The sequence below is a fragment of the Pelodiscus sinensis genome, chromosome 18 (genome assembly GCF_052426305.1).
Source record: "Pelodiscus sinensis isolate ZL-2025 chromosome 18, ASM5242630v1, whole genome shotgun sequence".
NCBI lineage: Eukaryota > Metazoa > Chordata > Testudines > Trionychidae > Pelodiscus > Pelodiscus sinensis.
Window position 1 is genome coordinate 31,074,524 of NC_143069.1, and position 19,440 is coordinate 31,093,963.

Genomic DNA, 19,440 nt, shown 5'->3' on the forward strand with positions numbered 1-19,440 from the left:
TTACAAGGTACACTGCGCATGGAGGTCATGGGACCCTCTCCCCCTCCCCTTGAGTCCAGCCCTGGGTTCTTAGCATCTCCTTCCTCCTGCATCAGAGGGGTAGCCGTGTTAGTCTGAATCTGCAAAAGCGACGAGGAGTCCTGTGGCACCTTATAGACTAACTGAAGTGTTGGAGCATAAGCTTTCGTGGGCAAAGACCCACTTCGTCAGATGCATGCCTCCTGCAGCGAAGCTCAGCCCAGCACCCTGCATCCTGCTCCCCGCAGCGCAGGCCGGCTCCCCCCTTGCGTGGCACCCAGGGGAAACTGTCCCCTCCTACTCCCCCCTCGCTGCCCCTCTGCCTGCAGGTCCCAGGCGGGGAGAGCGCAGCCCTCCCGAGACGGCCGCGGGAGTTCTGTGTCCAGTTTCGGGCACCGCTCTGTGGGGGGATGTAGAGAAACCGGAAAAGGAGGCAAGGACGCCCCCAGGTCCGGCCCGCCAGCCGCACGAGCAAAGGCTGATGAGGGGGGGGGGGGTGTCGGTCGAGTTTGGGACAGGGCCCATCAAGCGAGGCCGTGCGAGCGGTCTGGGAAAAGTTGGAAGGCGGGCGTGGGAGAGACAGAGGCGCTGCCCTTTCCCTCGCCACGGCGGGCAGGGCGGGAAGCGACGCTCTCCGACGGCAGGCTGGGGTGAAATCCCTGGAAAGATCCCCTCCCCGTGAGGCACAACGGATTCTATGGTCCTACAGCAGCCCCATAGCGACACAAGGAGACACACAGCCCGGGAGGGTTAGGGGTGCCAGATGGTTTAACTAAAAATACAGGACAGCCCCCCCCTAAAAGATATCCCCCGGGGGGAAATATTCTGTTGAGAAAAAAAGGGGGGGAGACCAAGTTGTTGAGCACAAAAATAAGGACCCTGAGAGTTAAGCCAAAAAAAAAAAAATTAAAAAACCCAGCGAGGCCCCTTTAAGAAATGCTTTTCAGGCTTTTTCGCCCAAACAAGCTGCTGGCAGCCGCCCACAATCTTGTTTCCCTGCGCTGGGCCGGACAGTTCCCCTGCATAACCTGGTAAGCACCCAGGGCTTTCGCCTCCAGACCGGGAAAAAATCCGTAAGTGCTGAACTTTTTAGGTGTCTACTATTTTGTGAATTTTTTTACCAGACAGGAGGTGAAAATACCAGATTTACCAGACACCTGGCCACACTGGGGAGGGTGTGAAAAACCAGGGGAGGGTGTGAAACTGCCCCACTGGTGGCTGGTTGCGATGTTGTCAGCTTGACATTTTAGCCGGCGGATGAAAAGGGAGCATGCGGCGGGAAAGGACTAACCGGCTCGCAGGCCGACTGACCCAGGGTCGACCCCTCAGTAAAGGACAAGTGCTACGTGTGCTTAGAGCAAGGATGGGATAGGATAGAGCTTTCCTGGATCCGGCCCCCGAGGCTCAGGGCCCCCTCCCCCCCGATTAGCCTTGGGGAGCCAGGACTAACCCTCCATCCCAAACTCCTCCCGGCACCGGGACCTCTGACTGCAAAGGTGCCTCATTCGGAGCAGCCGTTTGCTCTGGTCTCGGGAGGGGGAACCAACCACCCGGGTCTGCCGCCCCCACCGCCGCTTTAGGAGGGGCTAGTCCCATTTGTGATGAAACGGGACCGAAGAGGGACCCTCGTCCACCTGTCTCGGGGAAAGTTGCGGTGAACCGGCCGGGTGCTGTGCAAAGAACAAATTACTTTGCTCTCGCTCTCATCCTGAGTGGAAGACACCCTGCCAGGAGAAAAGTCCACCGTGTTCTTTGCTAAGGGATAAAGTCCTTTTGGAGAGGATCCCTTTTATCTCCGAATGGCTTGGCTGCTCCTGGGGAAAAGCCGCCAGCCCTAAAGGAGGGATTCCCTGGGGAGCCGGGGTACTCTAGAGACATCTGGGGCGGGGGCGGGAGGGAAGGGGGGATGTGCGTCGCCACAACTGAAAATTGGAGAAAACAGAATGTTTGTTTAAGGCTGACAGCTCTTCATTGTTTTTGTGCTTTTTCCATCCAAAAATGTCATCGCCCGCCCGGCTAGGAGAACGTTTACACAAATGTGTTGCAATGGTAGAATAAAAAGTTGGGTGTGTGAGAACTGTAGGTACTGGGGGTACTTATCCTGTTTTTTAAAGGGGTACTTTCTAAAAAAGAAAGGTTGAGAAACACGGCTCTGGACGACTCTGCCTGGCCCGGGTCACTGCAAACTCCCCTTGGGCCACACACTTGCAAGTTGCCCTGCTCACCCAGAAAAGCTTCCAAACCAAACCGCAGAGAGAAACCGCAGAGCTGGACGGCAGAGGCCAATTTGAGGCCCAGAACAGGTGTCAAACAACATCCACAATGGTTCTGCCAAGAAACGTGTCTGCTCTGCTGAATTTTTTTACAGCAGAGCAGATACGTTTTTTTGGGACCCCTCTGAAACCTCCTCATGGTATAGCCTCACCTCGAGAATTGAACTCCCCGGCCGGGAGGCAGGCACCTGGCTGCTAGGGATGTCAGCGACTACACGATGAACTGATGAGCCTGGGCTGATGGGTTAATCTTGTCGACTACACGCACTCCCCTTCCCCCTTGCTGCCTCTGCATCAGAGGCAGCTGGGGCCGGGATGTGGGGGTGGGGAGTGGGAGCCGGTGCTTGTGAGCTGGCTTAAAAGCTGGCTCTTTGTGAGGACCAGATCCACCTCTTCCGCCGCCCCCGCACTGGGTTCCCGACACGTGCAGGGAGCCGGTTTTCAAGCAGGCTCCCCGGATGTGCTGGCTCCTCAGATCTGCCTCCCTCCCCTTGCTGCCTCCTCTAGAGACAGTGGGGTGGGAGGAGGCAGGAACCAGTGCTGGGGGGAGTCAGCTTAAAAGCAGCGCAGGGCAGCAGGCGGGAGCTGGTCTGTGCGGGGAGCCAGTTTAGAAACCGGCTCCCCTTGTGGACCGGCAGCTGCTTCTGCTAGAGAGGGGGAGACAGGGGGCTAGACTGCACCGGCTGCCGCTCCCGCCCCTTGGGCCTGTGGGATAGTCGTGTATCGGTGACGTGACTACTCAATTATGCTCTAACACGCCTGCCGGCTGCACTCTGAACCCCCCTCCATCGCCCGTGGGATCAGGCCAGGAGCCAGAGCCAGGCAGTCCAATCCATCATCAGCACCAGCCTGCATCCAGCCCCATGGCTGGCACAGGGGGGCAGGGAATGGGGCCCTGGATATCTCCCCTCTAGGGTCCGCCAGCCCCCATCTTGCCCCAGGGCAGGGACTGGCTGGCACAAGGGGGCAGGGAATGGGCTAAGTTCTCTTGGGGTCCTGGGGAAATGCAGGGGGCCCAGGACTCAACAGCCCCAGGTGGTACCCAGGACAGTCCCAGGTGGAAGAGAGGGGCCAGGATGCCTGGGTTCTATCCCTGACTAGAAGAGGAGTGAGGCCCAGTGGTTAGAGCTGGGGAGTGGGGGGCGGGAGCTGGGAAGCAGGACGCCTGGGCTCTGTCCTCAGCCCTGGGACGGGAAGTGGGCTCCACGTGCCCCCTGCCCTGGGATACGGCACCTGACTGCATGGGCAGGCCGTGCCCCCAGGCAATGCGGCGCCGTTAAGCCAGACCCTCTGCCCGCCCACAGGGAGCCACAGCCGAGATGCTCAGACACAGCTTCTCCTACAAGGGGATCCCGTTCCCCGCAGAGTTCTACCAATCTGAGACCGTCGACTTCGTAGGGAACCACTTCCAGGTGCTGGACGACGACATCTTTAGTGTTACCTACCCCAAGTCAGGTAGGGACCCTCCCCGCCCCACGGCTCCACCCACTAGGCCCCGCTTCCCTCCCAGAGCTGGGGAGTGAATTCGGGAGCCCTGCATCCCAGTCCTGCCCTGATCTAATCCCCTCAACCCAACCCCATACCACAGCCTGGGGGGTGTCTCACATGTACAGCAAAAACCCAGGGGCCTTGCAGTTTCTCTGCCTGGCTCTGGGAGGGGAGCAGGGTCTAGTGGTTAGAGCAGGAGGAGCTCAGAGCCAGGACTCCTGGGTTCTCTCCCCAGCTGTGGAAGGGCAGCAGGGTCGAGTGCAGTGGTGGAAACATGAGGTCTGGGAGCCAGATGCAGCCCCTGGCTTGCCTGGTTCCATCCCCAGAGGCTCGGGGTTCCTGGTGATGGATGGATGGATGGGTTGGTTGGTTTTGTATGTTTGTTTCTCACTTGTTTGCAGTCCCTGACTGATTTTTCTGTGAGCCTGTGGCCCTGACCCAAAACAGGTTCCCCACCCCTATTCTAGTGCTTAGATTAGGACGTGGCTGGGTGCCAAGACTCCTGGATTCTGTCCTTGGTTCTGAGGGGAGTGCAGGCTAGTGGCTAGAGCAGGATGGGGCCTAGGCGCTAGGACGCCTGGGTTTTCTCCCTGTCTCTGGGAGGGGAGTGTTACCCCAAATATATTCTCACTGGAGACCACCAGGGTTACACTAGTACGGGTTTACTGCTGCTAGGTAAAACTAAAGAGGAGAAAGCAGCCACCAAAGGTTTAAGCTAAAGAAGATAAAACTCTCTGTCTCTCACACACACACATACAGACAAGCAAGCAAGCACACACCCTTCCATTCATTCACACCCCTTCATTCCTGCCCTCACACACTTACACAGACATATGGCTTGCAGAAGGAGCCAAGGCATGTGGATCCTGGAGGGTCCGTGTGCTCATCATGGCTGGGGAAGCTGATCAGGTGAGAGACACTGGAGAGGAGCTTCTCTTTATATAGTGTCTGAATGGCTCCTGTGAGTCATTCACCTTGTCATCAGGGAGCATGCCCAGACTTCCCTTTATCCAGCAGTGAGCATGCCCAGACTTTGATGACTCATTGCCATGTGGTCCATTGTTCCAAGCCTTCTTCAGACACACACTCACACTCTCCATTCACTCAGGGGAGAACGCACTTTAGGGAAAGTTACGAGCAAAGTGGCTGCGTGTTACAAAGATTACAAAGTTGCAGTTTACAGTAAACTTGAGAGTTACACAGATTACAAAGATTGACAAAGATCACAATAAGTTGCAGTTTAAAACCTTAGACCAGGGGTCCGAAATGTGGTGCCCGTGGGCGCCGCGGTGCCCGCGGGTGCCATGACACCCACCGGGCCATTTCTGTGCGCCCACCAAGCGAACGGGCCAGACCCACCCCCAGGCGCACGGCACATGGGTGGTGCCGGCCCCTGGGGCACACGGTGTATGGGCGGCCCCGCCCCCGGGTGCACAGCGTTTTGGTGGCCTTGCCCCCAGGTGCGCAGTGCAAGGGCTTTGCCAGCCCCGGAAGCGCAGCACATGGGCAGTGTTGGCCCCGGGCGTGCAGCACAGGGGTGGCACCGGCTCCAGGCATGCAGCACCTGGGCGGTGGCTGCCCCGCCCCCGGGCGTACGGTGCATGGGCTGTTCCGGTCCCAGTGCACAGCGTATGGGCAGCCCCACCCCTGGGCACGAGGCACAGGAGCGGCACCAGCGCTGGCCCCGGGAGTGCAGCGCATGGGTGGCACCAGCACCAGGGGCGTGCCGTACGGGTGGCTCTGCCCCCAGGCATGTGCACGGCTCCACCCCCGGGTTCATGTGTGTCCCCGCCCCCGGGTGCCCGGCACGTGAGTAGCCCCGCCCCCGGGCACCCAGCAGCCCCAAAAGATTGGGGACCACTGCCTTAGACCTTACAGTTTGGTGTAGCTTTAGAAAATCCATGTATATAAATCTAGTGAGCTCAGGAGGAGGTGTTTTTATGCAACAGGGAGTTGAGCCTGGTGGTTAGAGCAGGGTGGGGCTGGGAGCCAGGACTCCTGGATTCTCTCACTGTCTCTGGAAGGGGAGTGGGGTTTAGTGGTTAGAGCAGGGTGAGGCTGGGAGCCAGGACACCTGGGTTTTCTTCCTGGCTGTGGGAGGTGAGTGGGGTCTAGTGGTTAGAGCAGGGTGGGGCTAGGTCTCTCTCCGGCTGTGGGAGGGGAGCAGGCTGCACCTGTTTTTTGCTCCCATCCTAGGTTCCAACTGGATGCTGGAGATCCTGAGCCTCATCTGGCAGCAGGGGGACCCGTCCTGGTGCCGCAGTGTGCCCATCTGGGATCGGTCTCCCTGGCTCGAGGCCTCTGGTACCCTGGAGAAGCTGAAGGCTGCAAAGCCCCCCCGCCTCATCAGCTCCCACCTGCCCATCCAGCTCTTTCCCAAATCCTTCTGGGGCTCCAAAGCCAAGGTGAAATGGGCGTGAGGGGCTCCCTGGCCCCCCATTCCGGGATCCCAAGTGGTAGCTCCCTTACCCGGTTGTGGGAGAAGGCTCAGGGGGTCTCGCTCCATCCTAAGGGCAGCGGTTCTGCTCATGGCACAATGGCCTAGTAGTTAGCACAAGGGGTGCTAGGTGTCCTGGGTTCTCACCCAGCTGAGGGGGAGGAGTGGGGTCTAGCAGTTAGAGCAAGGAACCCTCATCTACAACCTGCTTCCTCACAATTACGTCCACCCCCCACCAGGGACAGTTGAGGGGTCCTGGCTGCCAGCCCCCCAGGACAAGCATTGCTTATGCGCCTTCTTGCAGGTCATCTACACCATCCGTAACCCCAAGGACCTGCTGGTTTCCCTCTATCATTTCTCCAAGCTGATGAGCTTCCTGGAAGAGCCAGAGTCCCTGGAGGAGCTACTGGGTGCCTTCCTGCAAGGGGAGGGTGAGTGGTGTGTGGGGTTGCAGGGGGAGCCCTCACCCCCAGTCCTGTCTGTGGGGCAAGGAGCCTCTGCTCGTGCCAGCCTGGGAAGCGGGGAAGGAACCTCCAGAGAGGCAGGAGGACAGGGGGAGGGGCAGAGCTGATGTGGAGAGTGGTATGGGGCAGAATTAAAAAGGCGTTGGGAGGATCTCGTATATTTGGGGGTAGGTGGCAGAATTTATTGCTGGACGGGGGATGGGCCTCCCCCATCTTCTTCAGAGCAACTTTAAACACTTTGTGAGCCTACCCCCCATCCCTGCCCACCTGCCCAGGGTGGGTCCTCCCCTTCCGTCCCCTCCGGGTTGTTTTGGGTCCCTGTGTAAAATAGTTTTTTCCATAGCGTTGGGGGGGAGGGGAGCACATTTTTATGCAGAAAGTTTCTGCTTCTGATGGAAAAATTAGATTTTTTGGGGATCAAAACCAACCCTCAGGAAAAATCTCTATTTGGAAACACAATGCCACACCCTGTCCCTTGTCCCTTCTGTGTCCGGACTACATTTCCCATGCTGCATCATGGACAAGCGCTCCCATAATACACTGCATTCCAGCCTCCTCCACCCACCCGACTGGTGCAGTGCCTTGTGGGGACAGCAACCTCACCTTCCTAGTCTCCCCAATGGGCTGAAACTCTCCCGCTGGACTACGTCTCCCAGGGTGCACTGCAACCCAGTGGTGTATCATGGGAGCTGTAATCTGGCCAGGCAGCTTGGGGGAGAGAGGTAAGTGAATCAGGGGAACAACAGTTCATGGTGCACTGTGGTCAGGCACTCCCATGAGGCACTGCAGTCTATCTCGGGTGCCCTGCTGCTGCGGTGCATCATGGGAGCTGTAGTTTGGGTGCCTTCACCCTGTCCCCAGTCTGCTCTCCAGCCAGGCTACGACCCCAGTACATCTCTCAGCTCCTCTGGGGTCGAGCCGATCTGGAGCGTCCCTTCGTTGCCGTGGAGACAGGGTCTCATTCGGACCTCGGCTCCCCCAGGCTCAATCCGGAGTCACACCCGGGGCAGGGCCAGGTTCTGCCTGCATTGCCCCTCCCTGCTCCCAAATCCCACCTACAGCTACTGGATCCTCTCTATGGCTACTAGCTGGGGTAGGAGCCCCCCTCCCCCGATCTGTGGGGCAGTTCCCCAGGGTGACACCCCCCCCCCCTTTGCATTTCCAGTTCTGTACGGCTCCTGGTTCGACCACGTCAAGGGCTGGCTGGGGCTGCGGGGCCGCGAGAACTTCTTCTGCATCAGCTACGAGGAGCTGCAGGAGGTGGGGCAGGAGGGGGAGGGGACCAAGAGGTGGGGTGGGGGGGGGTATGGTCGAGGATGTTCCAGGATGGGGGGGGCCGCCTGGGCTGGATGGAGGAGAAAGGGGCTGCAAAGTGAAGGGACGGCAGTGAGGGCATCTGGGAGGCAGAAGGAAGAGATCTGGGGTGGGAATCCCAGCAGAGTGGGAAAAGGGGGCAAAAGGAAGGGGTCTGTGTAAGAGAACTGGGGGGGACAAAAGAGGGCTCTGGGGAAGGGCACGGGAGGTAGACTGGAGGAGTCTGAGGAGGGGGTCCCAGCAGAGTGGGGAACGGTGCGGTGGGCACAGAAGGAAGGGGTCTGGGAAGGGGAAGTTGGGGGGAGAAAGGAGATTTTGGGCTGGTGGGGAGCAGCAGGGTGCCCCCCTCACCAGGGCACGCGGCCACCCTGCCCCCTTTCTCCGCCTTGCACAGGACCTGCAGGGCAGCGTGGGGCGGATCTGCCGCTTCCTGGGCAAGGATTTATCCGACGCCGCCCTGGCCTCCGTGGTGCAGAACGCCTCCTTCCAGGCCATGCGGGACAACCCCATGGCCAACTACAGCCTGATGCCTGATAACATCATGGACAAAACCAAGGGCAGCTTCCTCAGGAAAGGTGGGCAGAGGCGGGGTCCCGGTGCCCGTCCTGTGCCCGCTCCCTGCACCCCTCTCACATGGCCCCGCCCAACCCCGGGGGTCTGGCTCTAGCCATGCTGCACTACCCCAGACAGGGCTGCGAGGCGTCCCTGGCAACGTGACCCCCCTGCCAGCCCCTCCCACCAACCTGTGCCCACTGTAGGGGGCAGGCAGGAGGAACCAAGCCTGGTGGAATCCTTTCTCCCCCCCCCCCCGACATGCTTCGTAGCGGAAGGCGGCTCTACAGCGAGTAGAAATAGGGCGCTGCCCCTTAATGAGGGGGGTGAACAGGTGCCGACCGGGTTCTGGGGAGGGGCAGGTGGGCCCCACGCCAGAGACAGTGGCTGGGTGCTGGCAGCCAGGGTGGGCCTGTGGGGTGTAGCCGGAGAACGGGGATAGATGGCGCCCGTCGGAGAGGTGGGGGGGCTGCGGAAGGAGCAGATGAGGGGGGTGACCAGACCTGCCTCCCCTGAGTGCCGTGCGGTCAGGGCCAGATTTTGACCCCAGCATCCCAGAGGGCAACCTGGGGTCATTCACTCCCTTTGCAGAACCAGGGAAAGACCCCGGGAGTCATCCTGGCTCCCAGCCTCCCTTTCCCACCCTAACCACTAGCCTCCACTCCCCTCCCCGAGCTGGCGCAGAACCCAGGCATCCTGCCCCGCCACCCCCATCAGAACTGTGGACCCTCATCCCCCCTGTAGGCACATGGCCCGGCTGCTGTGGAAATGCTCCCCCAGTAGGGGGCACTGTGGGGGAGGGGCTCTGCGCTGTCCCAGCCCCTGGCGCCAGGACCGCTGGCCCACCCGTGTCTCTGCTTCGCAGGGGTGGTTGGCGACTGGAAGAACCATTTCACCGTGGCGCAGAGCGAGCGCTTTGGCCGGGCTTACCGAGAGCGGATGCAGGACCTGGCCGGGACCTTCCCCTGGGACGAGTGACCCCCCCAGCTCAGGCGGGGTGCACGGGGCTGTACAGAGCTGGGGGGGGGCATGGAGCCAGAGCTCCCCCTAGTGGTATCCTGCGGTACTTCCCCCTCAGCTGCTACTGACCTGTCCTCCGCCCCTCATTCGGCCCCTCTCCCTGCCCCCGCCTGCTCTTTCCTTCCAGCTTTTCCGGGCCTCCCAAATTAAAACCCGCCCCCTCTGGGGGGGTCTGTTTACACCACACCGCGCCTGAACCCCCTAGTCCGGACGCCTGGATGCTCTGTCAGCATCTGCCTCCCCTAATGCGTCTACCTGCAAGCCAGAACTCCTGGGTTCTCTTCTCTGGGAGGGGAGTGGAGCCTAGTGGTTAGAGCAGGGGGGCTGGGAGCCCAGACTCCTGGGTTCCGTCCCTGGCTCTGGGAGGGCAGTGGGGTCTAGTGAGACCAGCCCAGCTGGGTCAGCTGGTGGGACCCTGACACTCTCCGGGGGCTGCTTGTCTGGCTGTTGCCACAGGGCTACTGCTGTTTGTGAGCCCGGGATCCGATTCCAGGGTGTGGCTGGGAGGGGTCAAGGGGCAGATACCCTGAGGCAGGGACGTTTGGGGCTGGGGGTTTTGTGCCAGTGTCTCAGCCCTCTGAGGGGCAGCAGCTCGTCCCAGGGAGATTCTCTTCTCTGCAAGGACGGATCCAGGCTCCTGGGGACGCAGAGAGACAGTGGGTTGGAGGGGCCCCTGTCGCCCTGGGCCCAGCCTCTCCCGGGAGCACGGGGTGGGGGGAGGGTTACCTCACCTAGGGCTCCCCCGTCAGGTGGCTGCAATAGGCCTTGGCCAGGATCAGCCCCAGGGCGAGCAGGACCCCGGCGCCCAGTGCCAGGCGGGCGATGTTGCTGTGGGTTAAATCCAGGTGCTCTAGGGGCGCTGGCGCTGCTGCTGCGGGGGAAGGGGGAGGAGTCACTCGGTCTGGAATGGGGAGATCAGTGCCCCAAATCCTTGTCTGGCAGGTCTGGCCATGTCCATGTCCCCCTCTAGGAGTGTCCCAGGCCTCAGAGCTCTGGAGCCTCAGTTTCCCCAGCAAAGGTGTTGCCCAGGTAGAGAAACTGCCCCTTGGTGCTGCCCCTTTTCTGAGGCCACGCCCCCTCCCTCCTTCACTCACACTCCTCCCCCACCATCACGATGGAGGCAGGCATGAGGGATTGGGAATGGCAGAGGGGTTCAGCGTGTGGGAGGGGGCTCAGGGCACTGGAGGGGGGCACTGATCTCAGGAAGCTCTTAGGCGGCCAGGCAGCTCTGGCTCCACCCATGGGCACCACCCCACTGCTCCTACTGGCTGAGGTTCCCAGCCAATGGGAGCTGCAGAGGCAGCCTGCCAGCACCTGATCAGCACCACGGGCTCCAGAAGCAACTGGGAGTTCCGGGGAACACCTGGATCATGGGACTCCCGCCCCAGGACCCAGCACCCAACTTGTCCCAACCCCCGAGCCAGGCCCCCCCCTTTCTGCCCCTCTTGGGGGATCCCCCAGGCAGCAACGTACAGAACAGGTGGTGGTGGGGGAGATGAGGTAGGAACGTGGCAGCCCCTCCCCATAGCGTCTGGGCCCATGCACTCCCACCCACTCAACCAGCCCCGAACCCTGAGGGCAGCATGAGCCTCCGAGGGCTGGTTTGATGGTGATTCCCCCCAGCCCTGGTACCTGGTCTCTTGTTGATTGGGCAGATGGGAGCTGGCATTGCTCTGGGCCATGTTGGGTCGGTTCCCTCTGCAGGAATAGAACCAGCATCCATCAGGGGATGCGGAGAGGAGGCTGAAATAGCAACTAGGTGATTGCACCCCTCCCCCAACCTGGGCTCTGGGTCCTCAGTGCAGCCCCACAGTGGGGACAGCCATCTAGGGGCCGGGATCCCCCTCAGTCCCAACTTTCCAGTGCTCACTGCTCCCCCCCGGCTGGAGAACCCCCCAGTAATGCTGTCCCTGCTCCCCAACTGGGCATCTCCTCTTCAGGGCCCAGGGCTTGGAATAGAACCTGGCTCTGTGGGTCGTATCTGGGTGTGGGGCTGGAAGTGGGGAGTACCCTCACCTGCTCTTTCCACACGGCCATCCTCACCCAGGTGCAGAATACGCAGCTGTGTTGGGGCACCCGAAAATTTGGGGCACCCCTGGGTCTTAAGTGTCCACCCTCCTGCACCTTCCTATCCCTGTTCTGTGGCCCTGCGTCCTCCGGAGAAGAGCTAGTGAACACAGAACCTGTGAAAGGGTGGCCACAGAGTCACTTCACAGGCACTTCTGTCCTGCCGGGTTCTAGCCCGTCGGTTTCTGAACTCACTGCATTAGTCGCCAGGGTTAAGTTTAAAAATGGGTTTCATTCGGGTGTTGCTGAAGATTATAAAACAGTGTTTCTTAAACTTTTTAAGACTGAGGAACACCAAACAATTTTTTTTTATGAGGCATTTTTGTGGAGACCAAAAAAACCCCAAAAAACAAAAACAAAAAAAAAACCGAGGGGGGGGGTGGTCAGGGGGAAAGTTATTGAGCAAAAAAAAAAAAAGCCACCTGTCCCTTTAAGGGCGGCCTTTTTGAAATCTGCTGTTCTCCGCTGCACACCTCCAACAGCCTCGTGGCACACCGCTGTGCCGCGGAGCAGTTTAAGAAACACTGTTATAAAATCACAGCTCTACAAACTCGCCCCCTGGCGGCCCTCGGACATACAGCCACCGATCCAATAGTATTGCCTAGGGCCCCATAAACACTAAGGCCGGTCCTGGGCCACCGGCTCTGAGCATCACGTTAGTGGTGAGCCCCACTGGAGATCCGGCTGGGGGTGGGGCTGGAAGTCAAGCCGGGCCCCTCACCTGCTACCACCAGCCCCACGGGGTCGCTGGGCGGCGAGGAGACGAAGGGCTCTGCCCGGGGCCGGTAGCTGCAGCTGTAGCTCCCTCCGTGCTGCCGGCCCACGGGGCAGACGTGGAACTCGGCCCCGTCCCCAGCAGGGTCCATGGGGCGCGGCCGGGTCAGCTCTCCAGCCTGGTGCACGAAGAACCTCACGTCCCCGCCCGGCCCCTGGCACCGGATGGTGACGTCTGCCCCTGGGGCAGTGACCCCAGTGGGGCTCAGAGAGGCGGAGGGTCTGGGCAGGCTGGGATCTGTGCGCAGGAGACAGGCAGTGAGAGCCAGGCCTGGCCCTGCCCACCTCGGCCGGCCCCAGCCACGGGCAGATCCAGGACCCCTGGCAGAAATTCTCTCCCTGACCCCCGAGTCCCAGGATCCCGCCCTGCGAGCTGGGTCCCAGCCCCATAGACACGGAGCCGCGGCTCCCTCATTCTTGGGATCCCCGTGTGCCGTGGGAGGCCCCTGCCTCGTTCACCGTGTCCCAGCTGCAGGGGCTGCTCTCCAGGGCCGGCACCGTGGGGCTGAGGGTGGCCACCAGGCCTCCAGCTTTCGCCCCCAACGTCTGAGAGACAAGAACCCGGCAGAGTCCAGCCAGCACGCTGATCACCTGCACTGACTGGTCTCTGCCAGCAGGGGGCAGCAGCAGTGCCCCTAGCAATGGGGGGGGCTCATGGCTCCTCCCCCTTCCCCTCCCCCTCCCCCAGGCCAGCTGTCCCTGCTTCCCCTTTCCTCCCTGCCCCAAGCATGGCACTCTCTGCCCAATTCCCCCCATCCCTCGAGCACGGCTCTCCCTCCCCCTGCCTGCCCCACTTGCCCCCCCACCTCAAGGGACGGGTGGAGGAGAAAGCAGCCAGGGAAAGAGGAGGGGGTGGGGCCTTAAAGGAAAGAGGTGGGGCAAGGGAGGGGCCTCAGGGAATTGGGGGCGGGTCTAGCACTCAGTGTGCGGTTTTCACAAAACAGAAAGCTGGCCCCCTAGCAGGGCCCGAGCCCCACACAGGAAGGGAGTCACCCTCCCAGCCCCCGCCCTCCCCCGAGGCTGTCCGCCAGGATTCTTTATCCCCATTCTACATGGGGGAAACTGAGGCACAGAATCACTTTCCTTACCGAGCTTTCTGGGGGAGGGCCGTCTCGGCGTTTATGCCGTGCCTGGCACAGTGGGGCTCTGCTCATGTCTGGGGAACCCCCACCGACCCCATCCCTGCTCCTTGGCCAGGCATGCCCTCTGTGGGGCCCAGAGCTCACGGAGCCCGCTTGGGGTGGGGCTGGGAGCCGTGGGGTTGGGAAGGGCCCCATACCTGCTACAATGATCTGCACCGGGTCGCTGAGCTCCGAGTAGGCAGCTCGTCCTGTCCTGTTGGCATAAAGACAGGTGTAGTTTCCACCGTCTTCCCGCCCGGCGCTGACGATGGGGAATTCGGCCGCAGAGCCGGCAGGTTCTGTGTAGGTCTGATAGTTCCCATCCCCGTCCTTGTAGAGCAGGAACCTCATGTCCAGGCGCTGAGTCCAGCACCGGATGGTGACGTTTCCCCCCATGGGGATCACCCCCCCGGGGCTGGCGGAGATGGAGGGTTTGGGGTACAGCCCCTCTGGATGCACAAACAAACCGGCATTAAGTTCCGCCTGCTTCCCCCTCTGCCCATCTAGGCCCAGCGGGTTCCCCCTCGCCCGGCCCTGGGTGCAGGCCCGGCCCCGCGGCCACAGCCGGGGTGAGACACGCGGGAAAGGAGATTTCCAGCCCCTGACTCCTCCAGCTCCCCAGGGTCACTCCTGTCCTGCCCCCGGGGCAGCCAGGGGGCGAATTGGGATCTACCCTGCGGGTTCCTGCCCCACGTTTGGCTCCTGCGAGCAAGCGGCTCCCGGGATCACTCACCCCAACACACGCGTGTGCAAATGTGATAAAGCGGGGGAGGGCGTGAAAGGGGAGGTTGCATGTGGGGGGCACTTAGCGTCCCTGGGTGTGACTGGTGGAACGAGGGGAGCGGGTTGGTTGTTACAGGGACCAGCACAGACCCGGAGCCCCCAGCAACTGGGGCCCTGGTGCCCGGCAGACCCAGCTGGGTCTGGCTAGTGGGAGCCAATGGGTTGCAGAGAGGGAACCCCAGTGCCCTGCCCCACTGGTCCCAGCTTGGGGGGGAGCACAGGACAGAGGAGAGGAACCCAGGTGACCCCAGTTACTAGGACAGGGGGAGAGGCTGCTGGGGGGGGGGATACTGGAGGCTCGGCTGGAAGAAGGGGGCTGCTGGGCTGAAGGAGCAGGCAGAGCCCCCCCCCACCCCCCGGCTGCAGGGCAGGCTCAGACGGGTAGGGCTATGGGGGGCCAGGCCGACAGGCCCGAGGGTCCCTGTGCTGGGTTCAAAGCTCCATAAACCCGCCTGTGTGAGGCTGGGCTGGAGAACAGGGCTGCACCCTCCCTTCCGGGCGTGGGCCCATGGGGGGTCCAGAGCGAGGGGGACCCCTCCCCAGGAGGCTCCCAGCAGAGACAGGCCCTGAGAGGCGCCTACTCGGAGGGGGAGGGGAGGGGAGGGGAGGGCCCCCCCAGGAGAGAGTGCCCCCCCAATAAGGGGCTGTCACACCATTGGGGGTTCTGCCCAGGCCAGGTGGGCGCCACCTGTGGGATGGTGACAACGAAATCCTCCCGTTGCTCTAGCGGGCGCCCATCCCTGTCATGAGCGGGGCGAGGGCTCAGCCTCTGCATGTGGGAGGCAGCCCCGGTCTGACAGCATCGTCCCTGGGGGGTCTGCATGTGCCCCCCCCCCCATGTCCCTCGTCCTTAATACGGAAACTTCCCTGCTGCCCCGGGGTCCACAGATACTCACGCCCCCAAGCCCAGCTCTGCCCGGCCAGCCAGCAGCCTGGAGAGGAGACGGGTCGTTAGGGGCCAGAGCCCGGAGAAACTGGATCCCACAGATCTCAGCTCCACGTCCTTCCCCAGACACTTACCTCAGCCTCCCCCCCCCCCCATGGGCACATGCCCTGGTCTCAGACCCCCCCCCATGGGCACACGCCCTGGTCTCAGACCCCCCCCATGGGCACACGCCCTGGTCTCAGACCCCCCCCCCCCATGGGCACACACCCTGGTCTCAGACCCCCCCCCATGGGCACACGCCCTGGTCTCAGACCCCCCCCCCCCCCCCATGGGCACACACGCTGGTCTCAGACCCCCCCCCATGGGCACACACCCTGGTCTCAGACCCCCCCCCATGGGCACACGCCCTGGTCTCAGACCCCCCCCCCCATGGGTACACATCCTGGTCTCAGACCCCCCCCCCCATGGGCACACACCCTGGTCTCAGACCCCCCCCCCCATGGGCACACACGCTGGTCTCAGACCCCCCCCCATGGGCACACACGCTGGTCTCAGACCCCCCCCCCATGGGCACACACCCTGGTCTCAGACCCCCCCCCATGGGCACACGCCCTGGTCTCAGACCCCCCCCCCATGGGTACACATCCTGGTCTCAGACCCCCCCCCATGGGCACACACCCTGGTCTCAGACCCCCCCCCCCATGGGCACATACCCTGGTGTCAGTCCCCCGCCATGGGCACACACCCTGGTCTCAGACCCCCACCCCCCATGGGCACACACCCTGGTGTCAGACCCCCCTCCCCATGGGCACACACCCTGGTGTCAGACCCCCACCCCCCATGGGCACACACCCTGGCTGTCTCTGTTACTCACCCAGGAGAAGGACGGTGAGAGCAGACACCATGGCGGGGCAGTGGGGCGCCCAGCTCCACCCCACCTGAGGCCCGGGTGCAGGGGGGAGGAGGAACTGCGCTGGGGGTGCCGCTCCGGCCTCCTTCTTCCCCATCGGATTGTTTTTGTGCAATCACCAGGCCAAATCTACCATGGTCACTATGAGATCAGCTCCCTGCAGGGCCCAACATACCACATCCCCCTTGAGCTGCAGCCTGGTTCCCCTTTCACTCTTCCCCCCCCCCCACATCCCCTCCCCGCCTCACAGGGAAGCTACACCAGCTGGAAACGGGGGGGGGGCGGGGGGGGGGGAATCTCCAGAGACATCAACAGGTGCCCAGGCTAGGGCTGCCAGACACGCTAGACATGACATCACAATCCACATTCCATCGGATTTCGGACACACCCGACAGTTCTGTTCTCTCATTCCTATTGGCTCAATTTGGTTGCCGAACACAAAGCTCAAATCCTGGACTGTCCGGTTCAAAACCCGACACCTGGTCCAGGCTGCCCTGACTTTTCTCCGCAGGCCTCTCTGGAGCAGCAGCTCAGAGTGGAGGAAGCCCTGTGCCGGCGAGAGATTCCTTCCTGACCCAGCTGGGCCCAGCGCCTGCCCTGGAGCATGGGGGTGGAAAGACCTGACCACCCTCCTGCTGCAGATGCTGCTCTTAGCCCAGTGGTGTGGGTGGAGGTGAGTTGGGGGGGGCTGTGGTTTCTGGCCCCTGTGAGCAGGGTGAGCCGGGAATTTATTTAGACCCAGAGGAGGAACCAAAGCATCCAAGAAAGGGGAAGTTTTCCTAGAGGTCATGCTTAGGGTTGCTGCTGCTAGGTGTCCACTTTTGAACCGGACAGTCTCTGGTCTGAGCTCTCTGGTCGGGAAACAACTGGAGACAATAGAAATGAGAAAACAGAAATGTCCGGTGTTTTCTAAACACGCTCACTTGCTGTTCCTGCGTCTACCAACGCAACTCAGCGTAAGCCTGATATCCCAGGGCTGGAAGTGGGGCGCTGGGGGGCGCCGGGCTCGGGAGTCCGGGGGTGTTGTCAGCGACAGAAGGGAACATAGAGGCTGTGTCGAGACTGGCCGCTTTTTCCGGAAAATCAGCCGCTTTTCCGGAAAAACTTGCCAGCTGTCTACACTGGCCGCTCGAATTTCCGCAAAAGCACTGACTTCCTGCTGTAAGAAATCAGGGCTTCTTGCGGAAATACGATGCTGCTCCCGTTCGGGCAAAAGTCCGCAGCGGGCCTGTCCAGTCTGTCTGGAGTCGCAACACAGAGCAGAGACGGGAAACCCCCCACAGTCCCCCCCTCCCCGGCCCCCTCTGGAATGGAGCAGGGAAGAGATTCTTTCCTGACCCCGCTGGGCCCTGGAGCATGGGGGTGGAAGGACCTGACCAACCTGTAGCTGCAGATGTTGCCCTTAGCCCAGCGGTGTGGGGCGGAGGTGGGTTGGGGGAGGTCAGAGGGACTGTGGTTTCCATTCCCTGTGAGCGGGGTGGGAACAGGGATTTATTTAGCCCATGCGGTGTTAAAGGAGGAGCCAAATAAATCCAAGAAAGGGGACGTTTACCCAGAGGTTGCTCTTACTGCTTCTACCACCACAACTCAGTGCAAACCTGATATCCCAGAGCTGGATGTGGGGAGCTTGGGGGTGTCATCATCAGTGAGAGAGGGGAACATACCTATCTCATAGAGCAGGATGGGACCTCGAAAACATCAAGCTCTGCCCCCCACCCCCACAACAGGACCAAATGCCATCACTGACAGATTTGCCCCACATGGCCCCCTCAAGAATTGAACTCACAGCCCTGGGTTGAGCAGGCCAATGCAGAAACCACCAAGCTACCCCTGCCCTCTGTACAGCCCTAGGGTGTTTGTCAGAAAATGTGTAACCCTTCTGCTGGGTAGTGCCAGCAGCAGCCAGGGCTGGCTTCAATATCTAGGGGTCCCTTTCTATCCATCTCACACAGAACCGGCTCAAGCCCCCACCCAGTCGCGTGGGAAATTCACACACCCCGGGCGCCTCCGAGAGGCAATGCTTCCCCGCTCCCACGCACAGAGTCTGAGCGGAGAAAAGAAACTGTTAATGAAAGAGAGAAGTCACACGGCATTAACTTGGGAAAATACCACAACAGCGTTCATAGCCTCCCCCCATGAGTAATCATCCCAGCTCAAAAGGATTGAGCAATGTCCTTTGCCTCTCACGCTCACCAGTCCGACAATATAAGGGCCCCATTCACCTACCCAAACTTTCTCCGTACCCCACTTCAAACCCCCGATTTACAGCCCTGTCCAGTCAGTGCGGACCCTGACACATCACCTGATGACTTCACTCACTCAACCTGATGCCACCTTTGTGCTGCTCCTGGGGTCCACTTGCTCCACCTGCTGCTGTTCCTACGGGCCGCCTGACGGTCGCTCTTGCCAGCAGTTTTACTGGCTGCAATGGGTCTGGCTCCAGGCCAAACCAGTGACTTCAAATCTTTGGCTACGTCTACACTGCAGGCTTCTTGCACAAGAACTGTTTTGTGCAAGAGTTCTTGTGCAAAAATTCTTGCACAAGAGCGCGTCCACACTGCTATGTGCTTTTGTGGAAGAGATGTGCTTTTGCACAAGAGCGCCCATGGCAGTGTGGACACACTCTTGCACAAGAAAGTTCTGATGGCCAGGGCTTGACAAACCGTGGTGAGAGCCACTCACCAGCCCCGTACCACGCCTGCGCCAGACCAGCACTACGCATGTATGAAACTCCGGTGAATGGGGTGCACGGAGCAACCGGCTGAAATCTATTCGCCCCAGGCGAGTAGATTCAGCGGTTTGTTGAGCCCTGCTGATGGCCATTTTAGCCATAGGGGTTTCTTGCACAAGAAACTCCAGTTGCCCGTCCACACTGCCTTTTTGCACAAGAGCTCTTGCACAAGAGGGCTCATTCCTCATGGGGAGAGGAACAACTCTTGTGCAAGAAGCCCCGTGTTCCGACACTTTACTGTAAATTTACTTGCACAAGAATGCGTGTGCAGTGTAGACGCTCCACAAGTTTTTGCACAAGAACAGCCTTAGTGATTTCAACTCTTAAGCCACCCCCTAGGCTGGCAAAAGATTCCAGCTTCCCCTGAACTAACAAAAAACTCCTGATGGAGTCTGCCTTAGGTCTGTGCTTAAAACAAGGCAGAAAGAAACAGGTTGAACCAGTCTTACATAAGCGGCGAGGTGTCCTGTGGCACCTTATAGACTAGGGCTATGTCTACACTCGCGGCTTCTTGTGCAAGAATCTGCAGGGTCTCTTGTGAGCTGTTGTGAGCACTCTTGTGCAAAAGTACAGCTCGCACATGGCAGTGTGGACGTTTTCTT

The 19,440-nt window shown here is 60.8% G+C and overlaps 2 protein-coding genes across 3 annotated transcripts in view; one reads left to right on the forward strand and one right to left on the reverse strand.

Annotated features, from left to right (window-relative positions):
* Positions 1 to 953: 953 nt before the first annotated feature.
* On the forward strand, positions 954 to 9,750 carry LOC142823840 (sulfotransferase 2B1-like). Of its 2 annotated transcripts, none has more exons than XM_075915455.2 (7): positions 954 to 1,049; positions 3,596 to 3,746; positions 5,976 to 6,184; positions 6,521 to 6,647; positions 7,846 to 7,940; positions 8,389 to 8,569; positions 9,412 to 9,750. In XM_075915455.2, the coding sequence occupies exons 2-7, from the start codon at positions 3,611 to 3,613 to the stop codon at positions 9,522 to 9,524; spliced, it is 861 nt and encodes a 286-aa protein (XP_075771570.2). In that variant the 5' UTR covers positions 954 to 1,049; positions 3,596 to 3,610; the 3' UTR covers positions 9,525 to 9,750. The 2 variants fall into 2 exon arrangements, with proteins under 2 accessions (XP_075771570.2, XP_075771569.2); XM_075915454.2 differs by having other exon boundaries at positions 957 to 1,091.
* An 18-nt stretch (positions 9,751 to 9,768) lies between these two features.
* LOC112545992 (immunoglobulin superfamily member 1-like) overlaps positions 9,769 to 19,440 on the reverse strand; it is a 59,957-nt gene continuing 50,285 nt past the window's right edge. Inside the window, exons 30-36 of the mRNA XM_089770440.1 lie at positions 16,072 to 16,192; positions 15,208 to 15,243; positions 13,687 to 13,977; positions 12,355 to 12,645; positions 11,199 to 11,264; positions 10,298 to 10,437; positions 9,769 to 10,203 (exon numbers count right to left, since the gene is read on the reverse strand). Coding sequence (XP_089626566.1) covers positions 10,298 to 10,437; positions 11,199 to 11,264; positions 12,355 to 12,645; positions 13,687 to 13,977; positions 15,208 to 15,243; positions 16,072 to 16,192 — 945 coding nt within the window. The 3' untranslated portion in view covers positions 9,769 to 10,203. The remainder of the gene's footprint in view (positions 10,204 to 10,297; positions 10,438 to 11,198; positions 11,265 to 12,354; positions 12,646 to 13,686; positions 13,978 to 15,207; positions 15,244 to 16,071; positions 16,193 to 19,440) is intronic.

Bases quoted from the DNA above. Each gene is read 5' to 3' on its own strand.
- LOC142823840 (XM_075915455.2), top strand. From the start codon at position 3,611: ATGCTCAGACACAGCTTCTCCTACAAGGGGATCCCGTTCCCCGCAGAG. The intron at 7,941-8,388 runs GTGGGGCAGGAG...CGCCTTGCACAG, and splicing joins GCTACGAGGAGCTGCAGGAG to GACCTGCAGGGCAGCGTGGG. The intron at 8,570-9,411 runs GTGGGCAGAGGC...TCTGCTTCGCAG, and splicing joins GGGCAGCTTCCTCAGGAAAG to GGGTGGTTGGCGACTGGAAG.